The 23,190-nt window shown below is 36.3% G+C and overlaps 3 protein-coding genes across 7 annotated transcripts in view; all 3 read left to right on the forward strand.

Moving 5' to 3' along the window:
• Positions 1-329: 329 nt before the first annotated feature.
• LOC148174243 (cysteine-rich venom protein pseudechetoxin-like) lies at positions 330-2,019 on the forward strand. 3 transcript variants are annotated; one of them, XM_088036550.1, is made up of 6 exons: positions 330-612; positions 823-1,027; positions 1,075-1,211; positions 1,257-1,402; positions 1,449-1,646; positions 1,733-2,019. In XM_088036550.1, exons 2-6 carry the CDS (start codon positions 943-945, stop codon positions 1,989-1,991), a joined length of 825 nt encoding a protein of 274 aa, XP_087892676.1. In that variant the 5' UTR covers positions 330-612; positions 823-942; the 3' UTR covers positions 1,992-2,019. The 3 variants fall into 3 exon arrangements, with proteins under 3 accessions (XP_087892676.1, XP_087892675.1, XP_087892677.1); XM_088036549.1 differs by having other exon boundaries at positions 893-1,027; XM_088036551.1 differs by having other exon boundaries at positions 893-1,027; positions 1,745-2,019.
• A 711-nt stretch (positions 2,020-2,730) lies between these two features.
• On the forward strand, positions 2,731-6,916 carry Phlpp (PH domain leucine-rich repeat protein phosphatase). 3 transcript variants are annotated; one of them, XM_088037290.1, is made up of 8 exons: positions 2,732-2,910; positions 2,961-3,235; positions 3,771-3,921; positions 3,988-4,092; positions 4,132-4,303; positions 4,353-5,407; positions 5,453-5,770; positions 5,818-6,916. In XM_088037290.1, exons 1-8 carry the CDS (start codon positions 2,797-2,799, stop codon positions 6,853-6,855), a joined length of 3,228 nt encoding a protein of 1,075 aa, XP_087893416.1. In that variant the 5' UTR covers positions 2,732-2,796; the 3' UTR covers positions 6,856-6,916. The 3 variants fall into 3 exon arrangements, with proteins under 3 accessions (XP_087893415.1, XP_087893416.1, XP_087893414.1); XM_088037288.1 differs by having other exon boundaries at positions 2,742-2,910; positions 4,150-4,303; XM_088037289.1 differs by having other exon boundaries at positions 2,731-2,910; positions 3,988-4,303.
• A 188-nt stretch (positions 6,917-7,104) lies between these two features.
• LOC148174245 (acetylcholinesterase-like) overlaps positions 7,105-23,190 on the forward strand; it is a 40,322-nt gene continuing 24,236 nt past the window's right edge. The window contains exon 1 of the mRNA XM_088035959.1: positions 7,105-7,256. The gene's annotated coding sequence lies outside the window, so the exon portion shown is untranslated. The remainder of the gene's footprint in view (positions 7,257-23,190) is intronic.

The raw sequence follows: 23,190 nt of genomic DNA on the forward strand, positions 1-23,190 counted from the left end.
AGCTGTGGATTTGCACAGTAACATTTTCATAAGCACAGTAACATTTTGTTTATTGGTTGAAAACACAAAAAATCTGTCAAGTAACAAAATTTCAGAGCAAAAGTCTTGGTGGTAACAAATCTGAGCAAAATCTCTCATTGACAATAAACTGCAACAATGTAACGTGGCGCCTTTTCCATCAACATTTTTTTTGAACCCGAGCAAAATTAACTTGATTCTAACAATAAAACGAATCATGTCAAAACATCATTTGTTTCAATCAAGTATTTAGCACATTGAACGGAATGTGAAGGACCTTCGCGATGCGAGAATAAATAATTGATAGATCTAAAAATCTTAACATGATTTGTATTTGTTCTGCGGCCGAACCTATTTCGTTTCAGTTCAGTTCCGCCTTTAGTACCGTTCTGGCCAAAAATCCAGTCGCGAAAAATACAAGTCGTGCAAATTTGATAAATAATTGATTAACCCTTTCAGATCAATGTCCCGTAAACAATGAAATGACGTCATTAAAGTCTATTACTTACCAACGCAACTTAAGTGATTTTTTTGTCGTTCCGACCAAGTAACAATAGTGTAATCGCTTTTTGCAAATCTTACATTACATGCAAGGTAAGGCGAAAAATAAATAATTTGCATGAATATCGCTTGATCTGCAATAAATCGTACCGAGTTGCAACTTCCTCCAATGTGGTAGCACTGTAATTAACTTTGATATACAAACCACATGTGGACTCTGGGACTGCGGTCGTAAATCAAGCTAAATTAACTGAAATGGTAACGTTCGATTATTAAACAGTTTGATCATTGCTGCATTTTAAGTATTCTTCGTTGACATTTCGATCATCCCAAATAATATCGATGACGACTGTTCTAATTTCGATATATGTAGGCTGACACGGATTTGCCCCAAGCTGTCTGGTGAGACAGTTAACTAGTAAAATGTCTGGACGCTTCCTGATACTTGTATTAATCATTATCTTCATTCATTACACCATCGAATACAACAACTGGCGGCAGGACAGACGTGAGAATAAAAAAATTACAATCCCAAACAGTACCCAGAAATTTCAGGCCCCCGGATTATGGGGGACAAAATCCCACTAAAGGCCATCATTCCAAATCGACGAAAAATGCAGAGAAAGATCGTTCAGTACCACAACTACTTCCGCACGAAAGTCATCCCCAAAGCGGCAAACATGCTTCGAATGGTAAATATGATTTTTCAGTGACCACCCAAAATTCTTCGTTTCTAGAGATGGCATCGTGCCGCGTCCAGAGCGGCCCAGAGGTGGGCCCAAAAATGTTTCGTCTTGATTCACGATAACATCACAGGACGACATATTAACAATTACGGCGCGTGCGGTCAGAATATCTTCATCGCTTCGGAGAAAGTACCATGGTACTGACCACTACAATTTAAACCCCGACCAATTGTTTTGTTCAAGGTTGTTCGCCATCAAGACGTGGTTTTTAGAAAAAGATAACTTCACCTATGGTGGCGATAAAAATGACCTTCATGTTGTCGGTCACTACACCCAAATGGTATGGGCGACGACCCATGAAGTGGGTTGCGGTTTAACGAAATGCTATATGAAGAACACCGGCAAAACATTTTATAACTATATCTGCAACTACTGTCCGATGTAAGTGACCATTGAACTTCGTCTATCTAATTTGCTAATTTTGATCAATTATGGGAACAAAGGCGCAATTACACGCTCTAGTAAAGAGTTTGTTGCAGAGGTAACAGACCAGGCCAATTGGGACGTCCTTATCGACGCGGAAGGTCCTGTGGGATGTGCAGGAAGAACTGTCATGCGAAAAAGCTGTGTACTAATGCATGCCACGTGGCTGATCTGTGGGCTAATTGTAAAGAACTCCACAGAGTGTGGCCTAATTGGTTGTGCGCAACGGAGACTCCGGAAGGACGGGAAAGGTTGCATAATTGTAGGGCCACATGCACTTGTAAGAATAAACTACATGATTGAGATTTTGTAATAAACTGAATAAAAACTGGTTGTTTTGATTACTAAACTACAAGAAATCGCGAAAGAGAAAGTGTGAAAACATTATTATTTACGCCTAGACAAATTTGGTGATTCATTAAAATGTGCAAAGCTAATGTAGGAAATGTTAAACAAAAAAACAAAACGGGAAAAGTTGCAAAACAAATTAGTGGGAAGGCAATAGAGGTAATAGTTTATGGTATGAACATACATTCTTAAATTTCCGTTATAACGGGCGCAGACTTGGCTGTTTTATTTTGGAATTGATACGAAGATTTATCAAATCTATCGGATTCAGTCCGCAAAGAATGCGTGTTTAGCCTGACAAAGATTGCATAATAAGACACGAACTTTGGTATTTCTTCGAGTTCGTCACTTGAATTCGAAAAGAAAGAAGCGTTACAAATAGACCGAAAATATTATCTTTATGTAAAGCAACAGATATAAAAAGAAAAAGTACAAGATCCCTGATATGTGGTCAGTGAGCAGTAAGTGGAACACATTATAGAAAAGAAAACTCTAAAATCGAAGAAAAGTTTGAGAAATCAGTGTTGAAATTTCTTCATCTCTTTATCGATTTCCCGGTCATTCGCCAAGCACATATACCTGTTGTCTTTCCTATTTTAAGCATACTTCCATCCAATATCTTACCAAACGTGACAAGAATGAAGAATTACCGAAGCGTGTTGTCATGCTGTCTTGAGTCGCACTCCAGAATCACAATGACTGCGTCTTTTTCAAACCCTTACTGTTCTCTCGTCAAACACACACGAAGAGTCAACGTGACATGTTGTGCGCCGCTAAAAAACCCTTCAGACTTTCCGACACCGTCACCAAATTTCCACAAATTGAAGAACATGACAGCAACATTGAATTGGACTCGTTGGAGAATTGCGAAAAAGTGAGTAATTTTCTCGTCATAACTGCCAAATTAATTCTTATATTGTTTAGAACGAAGGCGATGATGACATCAGCGATAACGATCAAGTGAAACACCTCAACTTGAACGGCTTATGCAAAAAAGAGACCACCGAGTGTTTTGTTGATGAAATTGTTTTACCAGGAGAGTCATTACAGAGTTTGTCGGATTTAAAGGTTTTGAGTCTGCGGTCTAATGGAATTCAAAATTTCCCTAATAGCATTCTGCAGTTGGTTACGCTAGTCACTTTGGATCTGTCAGATAACAGTCTCTTGACGCTACCGCCTGAAATCAGCGTCTTGGAAAAGTAAGTAGAGTGCAGTGGGGTGTGGAAAATTTCGCCCGCAAACATGACAAAAACTTAAAAAAAGTGCAGTAGGAGGATATTACAAAACACATCAAGCAATCTCTATTGTCCGCACCGCACAAAGAAACGATTTTCTAAAGCATCAATAAAGAATGCTGGCTTTTCCGATTTCTCTCCCTCAAATTCAAACGTCTTATCATAGGATCAAACATGAAAGCTCTTTGTAACTCCCCCGATTGGTCTGTCTTTAACGACACCATCTTACGAAACCTCTTCTCTAGCACTAGAAACATAGAAACTGCGATGAATGAACTTCCGTTGTTTCTTTCACGGTCCCTCGCTCGTCCGAAACGCATATGATTAAAATAACATAGACCCGATGGTCAATTCGTGCGTGTCTGCGGTGAAGCTGGCGCGTGTTTCTTCTTTCTTCTTGCGCAAAAACAAGAAAAAACCAAAAAAATTGTTTTAAGTTCCAACGGCCTTGACGTGTCCTGCATGTGCATCCGCCGGTTTTCAACTTTCGTTTTTGTAGCCTCAACGAGCTAGTGTTGGATCAGAATCTTCTGAGTGTTCTACCGACGACTTTATGGAATCTCAAGCTTCTTCAAACTCTCAAAGTGGCTAGGAATAGGCTGGCACTGCCTCCGGACAAGGTTGGAGAGATGAGGGCCCTTATACTTTCAGTGAGTTGTGTAACCGTAATTTATTACTTTCTAAAAGTGCGGAAAAGTGACGTGGTTTTCTTATAGGAGTCGGAACTCAAGCCGGAAAATAATCAAAAACCCAACAATTTAACAACCCTCAACCTCCGCTCCAACCGTCTTAAAGGAAATATTATTTTGGGCAACTATGGGGTAAGTGAAGCAATCACGCTCCAATATTACCCAACCCAGTTCGCATTAATATTACAGAATTTAACGGAACTTGACGTAAGCGAGAATAACATTGAAAATTTAGATTTGAGCGCTGTTGAACAACTGCAAGTTTTGCAGTGTTCAAGAAATTCGATAACGCATTTAACACTCCATGGAAAGTACCTGACCTCCATCATTGCAGGAAATAATCGTAAGAACACTTACGTAAGGGTGCTTAAAACTACTTATTAATTTTCAAGGGTTGAAGCGGCTAGAACTAGCGCATCCACCCCAAAACCTCAAACACTTGGACGTATGTTACAACGAACTAGAAACTCTCCCAGAATGGCTGTGTGGATGCAGTGAACTAAGATGTCTATTCGCTAGTAACAACCACTTGGCAGCTCTCCCAGATCACTTATTTTGCAACGAAATGCCATTCTTGCACACACTTCAAATCGCCTACAATCAACTCCAAAGTCTCCCGAAAATTCAACGAAGGTTACCCATCCAAGAGATGTTCCTCCAAAACAACAGTCTTGCGACATTGCCGGCCAACTTCTTCAAATTCGTATATTGCATTCGCGTGCTCAATTTATCCAACAATCGGTTATGTGATTTACCCACTCCGGATGAACTCCTCCAGCTCGAAAAACTCTTCCTTACAGCAAACTGTCTTATCGACAAGTCTCTAGAAAAGATCTCGCCATATCTTCGTAATATAAAGATTCTCCACGCTGCATACAACAGCTTCACGTCGCTCCCAGAAGACTGTTCAACCTACTGGACAGAACTGGAAGAGCTCGTGTTTTCAGGAAACAAACTCCTAAAGTTACCAGACCGGATCGGTTACCTCAAACACTTGTCAATTTTACGAGTGCATTCAAATCTCCTACAAAGCATACCTAAACTCTCCAGTTTGGTTTGTTTGCGAGTTTTGGATTTGGCTCACAATCAACTCGATCGGATCGACCTCACTTCTTTGATTCCTCCAAATTTAAAATTCTTGGATTTGTCGTGTAACACCAAGCTTCATGTGGATTCTCAACAATTCAATACGTACAGAACTCAAAGACCGATGAGTTTGGTTGATGTTTCGGGGAAGAACCGGACGACTTTACCACTAACTCCTTCGCCTTTTTGCGAAAATGATCTCACAGAATGCAGTTGGAGCGTCGGGTTTTCGGAAACTGCCGGTTGCAAACAAAGACTGTACATATCTCAAATTAGGTTACCAGCGTTTTGTAATACCGAGGGTTTGTTTGGGATGTTCGACGGAGAAACAAACAGTAATGTTCCTTTGGGAGTCGATAAGGTAATTTATGACTTTATCTTAATCTTTTTAATGGCTTGTTTATAGGTGGTACCAAGAATACTTCTTGAAGAAAGAACGGTGAAAGAAACGGCAGTCGACTATATGAAGTACACGATGCTGTCGGCGCATCGCGAACTAAAAGACAAAGGGCAGAAACAAGGGCTCAATGCGATTATTTGCCACATTCTTCGATCCAAACAATCAGTGGAGTACTCCTTCTGTGCGAGTGTGAAGAAGTACGTAATGAAAATTGCCAGCGTGGGCGACATCAGAGTGGTGTTGGGCCGAGCTGCTGGACCAGTCCGGTTGCTCCCAGTTAAGCAAAGACGACAAATCAGGACGAACCCTCAAATACAGTTGATGGTACCAAGTTCAACTTTCCTTCCACCAAAATTAATATGAAATTCTAGGTTCCGGACCCTGACGTCACGGAACTCTTCCTCGACGACCAAGACGAGTTCATGATCATTGCCAACAAGAACCTCTGGGACGTGATGACCCCTGAAAACGCAATCCGCGAGGTCGCTCTCCAAAGAAACGTCATTCTTGCAGCCAAACGTCTCCAAGACCTGGCGCAAAGTTATGGCGCTGAAGACAACCTCAGCATCATCGTGGTGAAGTTCAATCTAATGGGTGGAGATGTCGACTTGCTGATGAGGGAGTTGCGGCAAACAATCCGTCGCAATAAGTACCAAAGTGACAGTACTGCGTCCTGCCAACCTGGTTGTTGTTGCGAAGCCTTAAGTACCGAGTGCGCCAACTGTGAAAAAATCCCAATACCACCACCTCTGATTATGAATGACGATCGCTCTTCACCAAGTGGTCAAAGCGAACAAGCTTGTAGCGACTGTAATTCGTCAGCGAAGTTTTTTGTTAACCAACTCAACAGATCTGTGCGGAGCGTTACTCCTTCTATCTTTGAAGCTATGGAAGTTAAGGCTAATCCTGAGAGACGGAGTTATAGAGGCGTCGCCAAAGCTCTGCGGGCGCGAAGGGAGGAAGATAAGAACCAAGACTCGGATTCGGCGTTATCAGAAGAACAGTTTAAGTGTTGGGAGTACATGCTGGAGCAAAACACGCAACTTCTTTTCGATAAAGAGTTGAACACGTTGAGTAGGGGTATGAGGAAACCTTTTGGGTTAAAAAACGCGGTTTTGTCGAGAAGCAATCCGCATTTACCTGACACTAACAACAATGGGACGTTTTTGTCGAAACAGTTTGGTAGTACCAGATCTTTTAATCCGTTGTTAACTAGAGCATCATCAAAATTTAACGTAGACAAGAAGTTGATGGGAGGACCACATGCGGCGTACTTTGGAAGTCTGCAAAGACTGATGCCGTACAATTTAGAATACGATTTTGCGGTCATGCACGAAAGAGGGTTGGCGGATTCACTGGATTTGGACCGAATGCAGCAATATTGGGGGGTAACCACAACTGAATTGTAATTATTTGTTTTATTGATTTGTAAAAATGTAGATGTAGTTCGAAACTAAAATAAATCCAAAGATAAAGAAATAAGGTGTAGAATTCTGCACCCGCAACAGCGCTACCTGGAGTTCGTTTCCTCAAAAGTTCCCTGCTTCCGGGGTGCGAACCCCCGTCGATTCCACCCCTGGCAGCCCGAGCGCGCCCTAATCGCCGCCGACTGTAGCACTGACGTGACGTAAGAGCGCCGGGACGTCAGTATCAGTGCAGCGGCAGTATCTATGAGTGCAGCAGCGTCGTCTCAGAGTTGCTGGTCTTAGGTCACTTAACATGTATGACCACATTAGCATCGACGACCAGTGGTAGTGTTCTGTGACTTAAAAAAAAATCCTCCAGTGTCGTCTACTCTCAAAAAAAATTGGTAAGTTCTTGTCGATATTTTTTTCTTGGATGTTCTAAGACCGCATCTGGAGGGAAGTCTTTCATGTAACTTAAAAAAAATTGTTTATATCACGTTTTGAATATTCAGGGCCAAATTTACAATTCTAAAAGTAAGCCGATTTACATGGCAGTGAAATTTAATTAATTTACAAGAACGTCCGGTGGGACGCGCTTTTTGTCTCGGGATTGTGAGAGAGTTGACGGTCACCGTTGAAAATTCGGACGGTGCTATGAATTTTTCACTTGTTTACAGTGCGACCGCAGCCTTGAGGAACCCCTCCGTTGTGCCGAAACGTCCGCTATCATAAATATACCTCTCGTAACGTGTTCGCACGAAAAGTGGAATTAAAGTCTTGAATTTTTCACGGAGATTAAACGTTCAGATAAAAATGTTTTCGGAATGTAGATCGCTGCCGAATAACTTGGCACAATTCTCGCTTTTTACAACAAAAAAAAACAAATTGTTGGAAGTTTTTCCAATAATTAAACAAACAAAACGGGGGAGGAAAATTACCTCTGATTTATTCAACACGAAAAAAGGAATGTCACCGAATATGATTACAGGGTAAACCGATAAAACCACGACATTTTTAAGAGTCACGTAACTTTAATGTTAATCAAATTTTCTACTTTCTTTGAGCGCTCAAGCTGAGAGTTTAGAAAAACGCGCTGCTGCCTGTATTATGCAAATTTTTATGATGGCACTTGAAGGCGGAAGGACAATGTAAACATTTCCGGAAATTATGTTTTTCGCCAGAATCGATCACCGACCTTGACATTTACCCCATCGTTATCTTAAAACAAACAAAACCGTTAAAAAGATGGAGCTAAGAAGTGCGCTGCACCCACTCCCCAGAAAAATGGGTATTTAACGAAACGAATTTCTGCAACATTGATTACTCCATCAGACCAAAGCCGTCCCACAAGACGCCGCCGGCCCCCGACGCTTATCCTGATTAAAATCAGCAATCGATCATCGTCATCGTCAACGATAATTCCCCTTTTCACCGCGTTCACAATTGAATTTTCCATCGTGAGCATCTTCGCCTTCAGCAAAGCAACTCTTGAATTTTTTAGCGGTTTTCGACAAATGAGCGCTGCATTGCGTTGTGCGGGCGCATCAACCCCGTTGAAATGCACCACTGTCACGGATATTATGCATCAACTATCAACTTGCTGACCTTTGATCTTTGGGTTGTTTCCATTATTGCGGTAGTTGTGCTTGCTTTAATTCCACCAGTGTGCGGTTGTTACGACCGTGAAATTGCAACGTTGTTCCGTTTTGTGGGGCGATTCGATGTTACAATTTCGTTATTGCGGATGGTTATGATGTGGTGGAGGAGAGTTTTCGATCGACAGGATACGTAAAGACGCGCAGGGGTTGCCAGACAATTCATTTTTTTCACAATAAAGTTAAGTTTTAATCAAAGTCGTCATTCATGATTTATTGTTTGGGTGTAACAAATGAGCTTTGTATCCAACAAAATCCTATTTTTAAACATTTTACGGATTTATTTTTAAATCCAAATTTAAATTTAACTATTAGTTCACTTAACTAAACGTGAATGATTGATTGTAGAATAAATGTATCTAAATCGATTTATTTATAGCGTGTATTTTTAAAAACATCGTTAAAGAAACATTTGTTCAAATCCATCTACACCTTCCACTGCAGGTTTTCGTAGTTTCACAATAAATATCCAAAGTAGCTTAAAACAAACAGTTAAAAAATCGAAACATATGACCTAAAAACTGCTAATAAGTCACGAATTTTAGCTACAACTGCTTCCGTATTCTGAAAATATTACAACTAATCGAATTAGACAGTTTTACTGCTAGGAACATTGATACCATTCTGATTTTATTTCGTAATAAATGCAACAGTTTTATCCCTATTTTTTATATTTGGGACGCTCAGAACAATGACGATATAAGTCGGCATTGATCCAGCAGGTGCCCTGGAAATGTTCTATTCACTTTAAGTCTTTTCAGTTTAATTAAAGGTCTAAATTAATCAGAGTATCAAATCGGAAAAAAAATCGTTTTTCTGATTAGCGACGAATTAATTAGACTTGATTTTTCATAGAAGCGACAATTTTGCGAAAATTAGCTCCTAAAATTGGATCGGATAATGTTATAGAGCTCTTCTCATAAATCTAGAAGTAATTTTTCCTGCAGGAAATTTACCGATTTACGAACAGGCAATTTTTAGTAGGATTTTAAAGGGATAAATTAGATACCTGTAATAAATACATGTCAATTTTTATTTAATAAGTAGCCCCACAAGCAACTGTCAAATTTTTTCTAAACGCAAAATATCATGATGAAAAACATAGAGTTATAATAAAATATCTTCTAATATACTATAACTGAAATAACTGAAAATAACAAAAATAAGTTTGAGGGCCTCCACCATTTTTCATCACACCTGTGTTTAGTGTTTTGCTAGTTGGTATTACTGCGTAAATGTCAATTGTGTCAATTTGTGTGCCGTTTTGGAGACCAATGACTTTTGAAAATAATAAAAGTAAACTAATTAAGTGTAGTTACAACAAAATTTACAGAAACATTTAAATTTAAATTAATTGTCAATTGTTCGATTTGAATGCAGTGCCACCAACCTATTTCCCTACTGATAAAATTTCCCTAAATGAGTAAACGACTATCAAATTTATAACAAAAGTTAAAATAGATAACAATTAATTATTGTCGGTCGCAAAACATTTTGTGTTGTCTTGAAAATGCTTTGGAAATGCTCGGAAATTGAAATTTCACAATTTTCCTAGCATTTGCAGAAGAACATTTTTCAGTGTAGTGAAACAAATCACTGTGACTGCTGATACTCCCACAATTTGGTAACAATTTGACAAATGTGACAGTTCTTGTTTGACAATCCGCAGGAATAGCAGGAGTGTTAAAAAAACAAAACTGCTGAACGACCAATCACAATGTCGCTTTTTAAATTTAGCGCCTATAAAAAATTCTTTGCAGGGAAAATAGCCTTTAGACACATTTTTTCCTAAGCAGAATAAACTTGACTTTTTAAAAGCAATCCTATGTTGTTAAAAAAATTAGTCCTACATATTACACACTGTTCTCATTTTTGTCAAAATTAACTTTATCCAATCAAATCCGCAACGCATTTGCCACTTCTCGAATTGTAACCGTTCGGCGAACATTCTCATCTATTTACAAGTTTCCTTTATATTATTCAAACTGTGATGCTCCGGAAGCAGTCGGTTCCGTCTATGAGCTTCTGTAGAATTCAATCAGTTAAATGAAATGCCTTATTGAATCCACAGGAAGTTGCTAGGTTCGTCGGGGCCTTGGCAAAGTTGCACCTGAGCTCCACAGTTATGGCCCTTTGACTATTAACTATTAAATTTTGATCCAATTAAACAAAATTAACTTTGAAGTTTAGTTCAATTTCTTTCGTTCATTTCATTTTCCATATTATTATTTTTCTATAAATAAGTAAATTACCGGACAAAATCCAAATAACGCATGTTCGTAGGTATATTTTAATCCATTACGTGGATTTAAAACAACGTCCATAAAAAACTTAATTTCGTTGACAACACTAAATCAATAGTTATTAATAAATAACAATTTTTGATAACACTCCAAGTAATCTCATTATGTTTTACATACTCTCATTGATAGACAATTCAATATTTTTTGTTTACGTTTCGTTTAATGGCTAATAATTATAATCGTTCATCAAGCTCACTGTAATTTTCTTCTTGCTCCGTGTCGCCCATTCGCGTACTAAACACACATTTAACAAAACTGCAGCAGAAAAAACGTAAAATCGCAATAAAGCGAAAATATTTCCCTCAATTCCTGAAAAATCTTGAAAGGAAAATAAATGTATTTGTGTTGTTAACGTTATTATTATCGGTCACGATTCCGGGATAACTGATGATCGGAACGTAAGAGGTTAAAACGGTTAAACACTGAACAGAATTTTAACGACTTTGAAACGATTTGTCACTCAATTTCTGTAGTAAAAGTCAATATAAGAAAAGCTTAAACATCGCCGAACCAATTTTCTGGGTCTTTGTTAAAAATAAAATCGTCCGATAGAAGCTGTGATGTTAAATATAACTTGTAAACCTTAACATTGTAAACAGTTATTCATTAATGCATTTTTATTGAAAATACAATACCATTATTTCCATGTTTACACAATTTGGAACACTCTATTCAAAACCACATCAATTTTCAGTTTGATAGTTCCTCAATCATTCAAAAGCTAAAAGTACATTTCCGTTTGAAGTAAAAGACTGCACAAACGCAGCTATCAATAAATTTTGTGTAAACAAGCATCGAAACGTTACAAATCTATCGAAATGAACGAGTACTCGCTTTGAGCATAGAAGTTATTTAAAGAAACCCGGCGCATCCACCATTCTCGGTTCGCAATTTTTAAATGAAAACAGTATTTGACGGAATAATGAATAATTTTCCTTCAAAATTTTCACGCTTTAAACATGCAAATAACTCTGCTTTTATTTGTCTTCTTTTTGACGTTAAATTTTGCCCGTATCAACATGTCATAAGTCGCGGAAAATTCCTTACCCCGAGAAATGCGCAAAATTCCACACATTTGTTTTATTTTCTCTCTGAATATCGTCTCTCTGATTATTTTCAACGTCCCAAAGAACTAAAAGTGTTCTTTTATTGTTTTTAGCTCGTACATGCATACGTTTCGTGGAGTCGAAATCTATTTCTTGTGATATAAGGATTAGAATAATACGATCTTTATCACTCTGTAAAAACGTCTTGGGCGCCCATCCGATAATCGAACGATTTACGCGATTCTGCACAAAAGCCGACGTTATAAAGTCGTCATTAATTCAGTGAGGCTGGAAAAGCCCCTAATCCTGAAATATGGACATTATGCATTTATCGAGCGGTGTTTAACGGCTCATATTCGACGAGATAAATCCGAGAGACGGTTTAATGAACCGATAAATCAAAAACCAATAGGAAATCTAGTCGATAAATTTTTTAAAGACGCATCAACCATATCACATAAATTACGCTTTTTCTAATTAAAACTGAAATATTTTAAAGGTAAATTCGGAGAGAAAGCGTTGTAACTCGTTTTGGAATGTCATTAATTTTTTTGGCGCGCGAAGAATTAAACACAGAGCTTGTTAATAAGGTATTTAAATCGCAATTGAGATTTTGTGCCCTGTTAAAAACGTTCGTTAGTTTGGCAAACGCCATTAGCTCGTCATCTGATTTGATTAAGTGGCAGCCTTCAAAGTGCCGTCATTAATTTCAGGAATTATCAAACGTTGCGGCCGTGACGTACCATTAAAGACACAATTAAAATTTAATTAGGCTTTGCAATTAAAAAATAAAACTTGCCAATAAACGTTGACACACACAGCGCGCAAAATTGGTTTAATGCAGTCCAAAAGCGGAAATTTCAACCAGAGAAAAACAAGCAAAAAGACCGATGTTTAGCTTCAATTAGCTAGCTGCGCCATTTTTGCGCACAAAGAAATCTAATCATTTCTAAAAATATCGGAAACGGAAAAGCAAAGTTAATTGGTTAGAGTTCCGATAATCAATTTGTAAGGCAGTGTACCTGCCGTTGATGATTCAATTAAATTTTTTTCAACCCTCGCAGTTGACGCGCGGTGCGGAGAAAGGGTAGCTTCGGAGGGTTGAATTATTCAAGCTTGGTAACGCGAAATAACAAGACTAAACGTACGACCTTCCACTTTGACTTTTGTTCCATCCCGACGAGTTCGACTTCAAAGTCGTTTCACCCCGACTGAATTGTTTATGCATACGTAAATATCCGCAGCGACGGGAATCATCTTAATCTGTTAATTATTCACTGCTTCGGACAATAATTCGAGGTTTTTCCTAGATTAGACGTCATTTATGCAACTTGTGATTAAACAGAATAAATTATCGTGCCGAGCTCAACTGTCAAATGCAGAAACCACCCCCGAGCACTCATTACGATATGCAAATCTGCAACGCTAGTTTCATCAACAAGATACTTTTGACGAATTGTCAGAAACAAAATTAACAGAAACTTTTCGATCGAATTTTTCCGTGATTGATTAGGATAAGCCGTGACGCGGCTGGTTTTATTTTTTAATTTCGCGTTTCTTCAATTTCAGAGCTGTTCCGGGCTACCTCAATTATTAAAAAATTATAAAAAACAAATGCCACCCTCCATTTTGACATCAATCACCCGCTTTTTGTTCTCGGCGGATATTATTTCTATTTTCGTTTTTCCATTCAATTTTTTGTCGGTTTTTTCTTAAACTATTGACTATTGATTTTCACATTGCCTCTCTAGTCTGACGATGCTGAAGTGAAAGAGAGTGAATAATGGAGCGGCTGACGAGTGTCCCAATTTTGGTTTCAACTTAAGTTATTAATCGCGGTGGTGACGGTGGATCGCTCCAACCGGCGCTAATTGCGCCCTCGATGACCACAAATTGGTTCTAGCAACCGAAGACCCGGCACCCTTTTATCCGCTCTCAATAGGAAATTGACATAATTGTTCTACAAGAAGTATTGTCAAACTACACACTTAGCCCAGATTAATTTACTTAGGAAGGAAGATCGAAAATTAAACTCCAGACTGCTCTCATTTCCTTAAATTTTTAATGCTTCACTTTAGAATAAATTCTCAGGTATTTTTATACGTGAAACATGCAATTAAGTTTCTAAAGTATTAAAGCCTTAAAATTAGTTATACAATAAATGGAGAATACCTACTTATTTTCGCTTTAATAATTTAAAGAAAGTTAAATAGAGCACCGCCTCTAGATGAGCATGTCAAGTGGTGGCTATTATTATAGGGTAGCTAAAAATCTAATCCATCTGATTCCATAAACTAAGCATGAGGGGCGTGTTGTGACACTTTTTTTAAGACACACGTTTTAATTTGTTCACCACCTAAAGTTTTTTATTAAAAACAAACTCTAGACGTTTTCGGCGAATTTATTAATGAATTTTGGAATTTTTATTTTCTAATAAGATGAGCAAAAAATTCAAAATTTTCTATTAATCGCTATAAGTCGGAGAATTTTAACAGCAAAACAGTGAAATTTGGTGAACTTGTTCCTTCTTAAATGCGTAATTAGTGTACCAAATTATAAAATTTTAAAACAAAAATAAAAGTTTTAGAATTATCATTTTCTAAGATAAGCGAAAATTTCAAAATTTTCTATTAAACGCCGTAAGTCAAACAATTTTAACGGTAAAACAGTGAAATTTGGTGGAGTTATTCCTTTTAAGATGAGTGTTTAACGTACCAAATTATAAAATTTTAGAACAAAAAGTAAAAATTTTGGAATTTTTAATTTCTAAAATGAGCGAAGATTTAAATATTTTCGATGTATACACTGTAAGTCAGACAATTTTAACGATAAAACAGTGAAATTTGGTAGACTAGTTCCATTATAGATACATATTTAATGTACCAAATTATAAAATTTCAGAACAAAAATTCAAAATTTTAGAATAATCATTTTCTAAGATGAGCGAAAATTTCAAAATTAAAACAGTGAAATTTGGCGGACGTATTCCTTCTAAGATGAGCGTACTAAATTATAAAATTTTTAAACAAAAAATAAAAAATTTGAAATTTTTATTTTCTAATAAGATGAGCAAAAATCTCAAAATTTTCTATTAAACGCTATAAGTCGGACAATTTTAACAGTAAAACAGTGAAATTTGATGGACTTGTTCCTTCTTAAATGTGTATTTAGCATACCAAATTATAAAATTTTAGAACAAAAAGTAAATTTTTTTAAATATTTATTTCCTAAGACGAGCGAAAAATTAAATATTTTCTCTTAATAGGAAATTGACATAACTGTTCTACAAAAAGTATTGCCAAACTGCACACTTAGCGCAGATTAATTTACGTAGGATATAAGATCGAAAATTAAACTCCAGACTGCTTTCATTTCCTTTAATTTTTAATGCTTCACTTTAGAATAAATTTACAGGTATTTTTATACGTGAAACATGCAATTTAGTTTCTAAAGTATCAAAGCTTTAAAATTGGTCAGACAATAAGTGGAGAGTACCTACTTATTTTCGTTTCAATAATTTAAAAAAAGTTAAATAAAGCGCCGCCCCCAGATGAGCATGTCAAATGGTGGCTATCATTAGAGGGTAGCTGAGAATCTAATCCATCTGATTCCATAAATTAAGCATGAGGGGCGTGTTGTGACACTTTTTTCAAGACACACGTTTTAATCTGTTCACCATAGAAAGTTTTTTATTAAAAACAAACTCCAGACGTTTCCGGCGAATTTATTATTAAATTGCGTAAATTATGTAAATGAGTCCCAAGACTTGGTAAACCGGTCGAACTAAGCTCGATCAGTGGCGGACCGAATAAAGAAAGGAAGGCTCATTTAATCCATAAATTATGCAAAAACTTTCCAACAGTAACTCTATAAAACCGAAGAAGTGTATCTGTTTTCATAATTTTCCGCCGCCACCGAAGAAATGCTCGTCCCCATAAACTGTCCTCCATCCCCTGCCAATTAAGGAGGTCTCCCAGTCCCAAATCCCATCTCTGATTACGTCTGATTGCCGATCCCGGATCGATCCGGGTCCACTGATGGTCCACCCGGAAAAAACATTTTTGCGCCCATTGTACACCCTCGTTTATAAAAAAACAAGTAACACAATCGTTGCTTTTGTCGGACCGTGCTCCGGTGAAAAGCTCCCGGAGCCGGTGGCGGGCGACCGGAGCGTAACAGTGGTTAGTGTATTCAGTAGGGGCGGAGGAGAGATGCTCGTGCGGGGACGAAAGGGGCGCGGTCGTAGACGAGGAAAGACTACCGATCGATGAACACTCCGCACAAATATGGTTTATTTTACAATTCCTACTACTCACGTCCTTGCGGAACGGATCCACTCTCTTCTTCTCCTGGCGTGCTTCGTCTTGTCGCTCTCAAGACGCAAATTGCTGAAGCGCGTTACGAAGAAGGTTTTCTGCGACTTACACAATTGCAAATCGGAAAAACAAGAAACATGGCTCGGGAAATTAAAACGAAAAAAAGATAGAAAAGCATTTTTTAGACTTCACTGCAGATATTTGAAGGAAAATTTTCTGGTGTTTGAAGTATTACATTTATATTAAAAAAGATGTTTGTTAGAGTGGATTGAAGAACCAAATTGTATTTAAAGTCTTCTGTTTTCTTTCATCAGGTCCGGATTCAAAGATTACGCCGTAAGTCCGACGATATTAACGGTAAAACAGGGCAATTTGGTGGGTTTGTTCCTCCTTAAATGCGTATTTAGTATACCAAATTATAAAATTTTAGAACAAAAAGTAAAGCTTTTGGAATTTTTATTTTCTAAAGTGAGCGAAAAATTCAAAATTTTCTATTAAACGCTGTAAGACAAACAATTTCAACGGTAAAATAGTGAAATGTAGTGGACTTATTCCTGCTAAGATGACTGTTTAGTGTACCAAATAATAAAATTTTCGATAAAAAAGTTAAAATTTTCGAATTTTTATTTTTTAAAATGAGTGAAAAATTAAATATTTTAGATGTATACACTGTAAGTCGGACAATTTTGACGACAAAATACTGAAATTTCATAGAATGGTTCCTGCCTAGATACATATTTTGCCTACCAAACTATAAAATTTTAGAACAAAAATTAAAAATTTTAAAATTATCATTTTCTAAGATGAGAGAAAATTTCAAAATTTTCTATTTAACACCGTAAGTCGAACAATTTTAACTGTAAAACAATGAAATTTGGAAGACTTATTTCATTTAAAAATTAAATATTTTAGATGTATACACTGTAAGTCGGACAATTTTGACGACAAAATACTGAAATTTCATAGAATGGTTCCTGCCTAGATACATATTTTGCCTACCAAACTATAAAATTTTAGAACAAAAATTAAAAATTTTAAAATTATCATTTTCTAAGATGAGAGAAAATTTCAAAATTTTCTATTTAACACCGTAAGTCGAACAATTTTAACTGTAAAACAATGAAATTTGGAAGACTTATTTCATTTAAAATGAGTGTTTAGTGTACCAAATTATAAAAATTTTAAAACAAAAAGTAAAAATTTTGGAATTTTTATTTTCTAAGATGAGCAAAAATTTTAAAATTTTCTATTAAACCCCGCAACTCGGACAATTTTAAAGAAAAAAACAGTAAAATTTGGAGGACTTATTGCTTTTAAGATGAGAGTTTAGTGTACCAAAATGTAAAATTTTAGAACAAACAGTAAACATTTTGAAATTTTTATTTTACAAGATGAGCGAAAAATTCAAAATTTTCTATTAAACGCTGTAACTCAGACAGTAAAACAGTGAAATTTGATGGACTGTTCCTTCATAAGAGGCGTATTTAATACCCCAAATAATAAAATTTTTGGACAAAGAGTAAATATTGTGGAATTTTTAGTTTCTAAAATGTGCGAAAAAATCAAAGTTTTGATTTATATGCCGTTGGACAATTTTAACGAATAAACACTGAAATTTTGTAGACTTGTTCCTTCCTAAATGCGTATTTAGTGTACTAAATTATGGAATTTTTTAAAATTAAATTTTGGAATTTTATATTCTAAAACAAGCGTAAAAATTTAAAATTTTTGTATTATACGCCGTAAGACAAACAATTTTAACGGTAAAACATTGAAATTTCGTGGATGTATTCCTTTCTAAATGCAAATTTAGTGTACCAAATTATAACATTTTAAAACCAAAAATAAAAATTTTAAAATTTATATTTGCAAAAAATTAAATTTTTTTATTTATACGCCGTAAGTTGAACTATTTTAATGGTAAAACAGTGAAATTTGGTGAGCTTGTTCTTTCCTAGAAGCGAATTTAGTGTACCAAATTACAATTTTTTTGAACATATTGCGGATGGTACTAGAAAATTTGAAGTATCCTTCCTATTTTTGACTACTTTTACAGCAGAAAAGAATCGTAATCGACCCAAATAATGGCCCGAACCATAAAACAAAACATTAAAACGCCCTGTCATACAGTCAAAATTAGATAATCCCGAACTGCGTAAGCGTGAAAACTTTCTAAGTGAGATTAATCGCCAGGTCCCGTCATTTTCACTCCCGAAAACCTCCATAAGTGAAAGTCGTTTTTCACGTCCGAAGCTCTATAAGTGAGACCACCTCGCATTACACCTCTATAAGCGAAAGGGTCTTTCAAGAAATACAACGCGTTGTGCGTATTTTATTGTGTATTTCTTGATTCTCCGTTCATTTCTTAACGTGTTCTTTCTGTTTTATTATCCCTCCGTAAGTGAGAAAAGTAGGTGCTAGACCTGGGTTTAGTGAAGACCCTCAAAGTGAGAGAAATCGCGTCTGAACCTTTAAAAGTGAAGCCGGGGCTAATGAGTAACCTTTGTAAACGAGAAAAAATTCTCGGTCTTTCGAACTCCTTATTTCGGATCGACTGTATACGAAGCGGAATATAATATTTTATCTACCCCCACAGTTTTTCTACTTACTTCAAAATCAAGTTCAGGTAAAAGCAAATTGATTGTGTGGGAGGTTTGACAAAGTTGCTCAATAAGGTCAACTTTATTTTTAGGTGTTTTCTTTAAAACCTTGTGGTAAACAATTTTCAAACATCTGTGTAACTCTTTAATGGTATTTTTTATTAATATTTCCTGAGCGATCGATATAGAAATGTTGCCAATAATATGCTAAATCCAAGCCTTCGCTTTTGGTGATTGATTGGCACTAATCTCGTTAATGTTCCCTTTTTGCTAAATGACATGCAGATTGCAGCAAACCGAAAATTTGACTATAAAACTGTAAACGATTCTCGTTCCTTTATATGCAAACTCAACTGTTAATTTCGCTGGCACACTAAAACAGTAACTTCAGTCATTCTCAGCCTGTCGTTACGAAGTTCTACTGTATGCAAGTATTTCAAAGGTCATAAAATCCCGTCAAACAGCCATCCATTTGTTGTCCTTTTCCACTTCTCTGCGCTTCCATTAAAACGAACCCCTTTCCCAAACAAACTCCACCGGAATTGAGTCGTACGTTCAGTTATAGCCTTGACAAAAGGCGCGTTCGTTGTTTAATTGATTATAACACCGTTTGTAATTGCTTCGTTAATTTTCTCTAAGGATACACGAATCGATAACGTGTAGTTAGAGGCGTTTATGCCTACAACTTGTTAACGAATTATAATAACGAGGCTCATTGTGAACGCTGACAGAATGATAAGGACCCGGAAAACTGAACAATCGAACTATATCCCCTTGTTTTCGGAGCCTTTTCAGCGCCGATTTTATCGATTGGAACGTGGGCAAATAAACGAGGAATCGATTCGTTCTTGACAGGTGATAAAGTGTCAAATATGGAAAGCAGAAGCGGGTTCAGTTCACCGGTGATCTAAAGTCGTGATTTAATAAATGTCACACTTTCTTCTTAGATGGAGTGAAAAGTCTAGACTAGAATCAGCGGTGTACGGCACCCCCTTGTGTGTGATATCTTAACACGAATAATAAATAAGTCCCTGTCTTAGAGGTCGAATCTAATAAAGCTCCGTAAATCCAAAAAACAAACGTTCGTCTTCAAAACAAACGGCGTAAACAAAGGCAGAAACAAAAGCGATTGAGTGTTTACAGAACAAAGAAGTTGGCAGCGCGTAGCGCTCGAGGCATCTCTCAAACCCATCCAGAGATTCCTTTAAAAAACGTCGTCTAGAAAAGCGAAAAAGAAAGAAAAAACGGACGCATAAAAGCTTGAAAAGAATCGTGCATATTTACGATGCAATTTCGTTAGGTTTTTGTCCGTTTATCTAATAAATTAGGTCAGGAGCGTAAAGACGTAAATTGGCGCTCCCGCTATTTTTCCTTTAAACAAGTAAACTGAAACTGAAAGCAGATAAGAGCTGCAGGTATTCACGCTTATAAAAAATTCATAACGTCTGAAATTTTCCCGTGACATTGTCATATTATACGACGTAATAAAATAGGATAGAAAAACGAATAAAAGATGTCAAGGGGTCGGAGGAGCAGGACAAAAGGCAAATGAGACGGCTGTTGACGTGTACTTTAACAGGCAAGGCTCCGAGTTGTCTCAATTCTATCATTTGTGTCGCGATTTTTCATTGTTGCTGTTGCGTGATAGCGAGGAACTCTTCCGAAGACTTTTTTATCTTTCGGAGGTCAGTTTTCACCCGACGCTAACTCTGACGGGTATCGATCCACGGCGGCTTATCAGATACGTGAAAATCAGGTTAGGAGGATTAGCAGTAAAAACGAATTGCTATTAGTGTTCACGACATGGAAACAATGGCGATTATAGAAGCCAAGGTAAAGCCCCCATCAGACCTGCTTTCAAACTAATTGAAAAAATAAAGAAGGAAAAAACAAATATGGCTCGAAGATAATCCTCACAGATATCTGCAAGAATGGCGCACGATATAAGCCGATAACAACTTTTTAATACTGGCTAAAATTAAAAGATTCTTTAAACATTTTATCCAAGATACAGTCAACTTATTTACCGGTCAATTTGCCCCCTTGTCTATTGGCTCAATAAGCCTCTGGACAATTAACTTTCCAAGCAGGTTGTCACAAACAACCCCACAGATAATAAATTAATTAATCGCATAAAAAACTTAGTTGAGTGTGTACCAGCTCGTTATTGAATAATGAACTAATTTTTTAACTTCTAACTACAATTCTGACATAAAATGATAATAAATTAATACGGGGCAGCAGGAAAGCTGCATGTGAGCGAGCTTTCGCTATGAGCGTTTCGCGAAAATAATGTTATTTGTTAATAATAGACGAGTTTCCCAACAAATTCAGAATCGAGTTTTCGTTCTCTTTAGCCGTTTGGTTTTTCAAGTTGTTTCAGTTTTCTGTGGTCTCGATACGATCGCCGACGTTGCTTGACGTGGAGACCAAACCATAACTACTCGAGCCAGAGAAATGTGGAAATTACTAATTTTTATGTAATATTTTGTATTTTGAAAACGTTCTATAAAACGAAGAATTCTAAAAATTTGTATTCTAGAATTTTGCAATTTGATGCACTTAATAAATGTCCCTAAAGAAAAAATCCACCAAATTTCATTTTTTTGACGTTAAAATTGTGAAAGTTATTAATTTTTGTACATTATTTTGTATTTGGAATTGGTCCTCTAAATTAAAATTTTAAAAAATTCGTATTTCTTCAATTAAAATTTAGCAATTTGGTACGCTTCATAAATGTCTATAAAGGAATAAGTTCTCCAAATTTTATTTATTTTGCGTTAAATTTGTAGAAATTACAAATTTTTATGAAATAATTTGCATTTTAAGTAGGTACGTCCTATAAAATGAAAAATTCGTTAGTTTTGTTTGACGATTGTGAAATTTGGTATACTTAAAAAATGCGTCTAAAAGAAACAGTCGACCAAATTTCATGTCTCTGACGTTAAAATTATGGGAGTTATTAATTTTCACGGAATATTTTGCATTTTGAGTTCGTCCTACAAAAAAATATTTAAAATTCGTACTTTTTCTTCTAAAATTCTACAAATTAGTACATTTAATAAACGCCTCTAAAGTGATAAGTCCATCAAATTTTATACCCTTACTAATAAAAATGCCGAATTTACAGAATTTTTTTCACCCTTTAGATTTCACCCTTTAGATCCTAGAAAACATTGGCAATTTTCTTTTAATGAGCAAACTACATTTTTAACTTTTACTGCGCACAGCGAAAGAAAATTGTTTGTTCCGCAAAAATATAAACAAACCTTGTAATTCGGCACCAACAGGGAACAAACGAGGTTAAACAATAAATTAATTAACACAAATTGTCCTTAATTCCCACATAAATAATTAGATAACAGTGGTAACTTTTTAACAAAATTAGATATTCGATTGCCTAACCAAATGAACATAGATTTACTTTAATTATGTAGAAACATGAAAACCGCGAAACAAAATTAATAGATTTGTCAATAAATCCTTGGCAGGCAACATTTTCTAGTCCGGCGGATCCACCATTTGCGTTTCATGAATAAAAATTTACTGCGAAGTATGCAGACAAACGACTCTTAACTATCGACTTTTAAATTAAAAACTAAAAACAGTAAAATATTTTATAACTGGTAATTTATAGTTTCGCGAGTTATCTACAAAACATCTTATGCTATAAAGTTAAAAATTAATGCTGGCACGACACGATAAGCACGTTAAAACCTCAAGCATTTTATCTCGTAACATTGTGTTAATTTCTGTTTTTAGCGATAAAATTTATTCGCCACTAAACATTTTTATCCAAATATGTCAACTTTTAAATCCAATCAAAGCCAATGTTTGATTCGTTTGTTCACATAAAACAAATAGAAGTCGTTTCAAGTACATAAATCCGTCCGATCTTGACCTAGATAAGCAAGTTTACTTTCAATTATTTGTTTCAATCCGAGGAATATTTCTCCTTGAAAATAAAAAACTCCTCCATTGTAAACACAATGTTTGTTCAACCCATGAAACACTTCTTTGACCTCAAGTTAATTCTCTCCGGAAATCAAAGAAGCATTTGCAACGGTAGGCTTTTTGTGAAGATTGTGATGGTTTACTAACCCTCTAAGTGTTCAAGAAAGGACAGGACGCTTTTTCGACGCACAAGGGAGCTAAAATTAATCTTCGCGGTCTTGGGAACTAATTACGATATAATAGATCCAAAACAAGACGCTCATTTGGGAGTCTATTTAAAATTCTTTTAGTGCAAATTACATGTGATGTACCCTCCTAAAATGTGCATTTAAATCCTTGTGGGAAACCCTTCCATCCCTCGGTTGGAAATCATCGCCTGTCAGACGCGCCGACACAAGTCTGGACCTTTACGCAGTGTTGAATAAAAGACACAAATGGGCTATTTTAACTATTCAGAAGGTGAT

Source organism: Gnatocerus cornutus, chromosome 5, assembly GCF_029298725.1.
Source record: "Gnatocerus cornutus isolate USDA-ARS CGAHR chromosome 5, icGnaCorn1.1, whole genome shotgun sequence".
NCBI lineage: Eukaryota > Metazoa > Arthropoda > Insecta > Coleoptera > Tenebrionidae > Gnatocerus > Gnatocerus cornutus.

Excerpts from the sequence above, each read along its gene's own strand:
- LOC148174243 (XM_088036550.1), top strand. The coding sequence starts at position 943 with ATGTCTGGACGCTTCCTGATACTTGTATTAATCATTATCTTCATTCAT. Across the intron at positions 1,028-1,074 it reads CAACTGGCGGCAGGACAGAC|GCCCCCGGATTATGGGGGAC; the intron begins GTGAGAATAAAA and ends CAGAAATTTCAG. Across the intron at positions 1,403-1,448 it reads GCTTCGGAGAAAGTACCATG|GTTGTTCGCCATCAAGACGT; the intron begins GTACTGACCACT and ends GTTTTGTTCAAG.
- Phlpp (XM_088037289.1), top strand. The coding sequence starts at position 2,797 with ATGTTGTGCGCCGCTAAAAAACCCTTCAGACTTTCCGACACCGTCACC. Across the intron at positions 2,911-2,960 it reads CGTTGGAGAATTGCGAAAAA|AACGAAGGCGATGATGACAT; the intron begins GTGAGTAATTTT and ends TATATTGTTTAG. Across the intron at positions 4,304-4,352 it reads CATCATTGCAGGAAATAATC|GGTTGAAGCGGCTAGAACTA; the intron begins GTAAGAACACTT and ends TTAATTTTCAAG.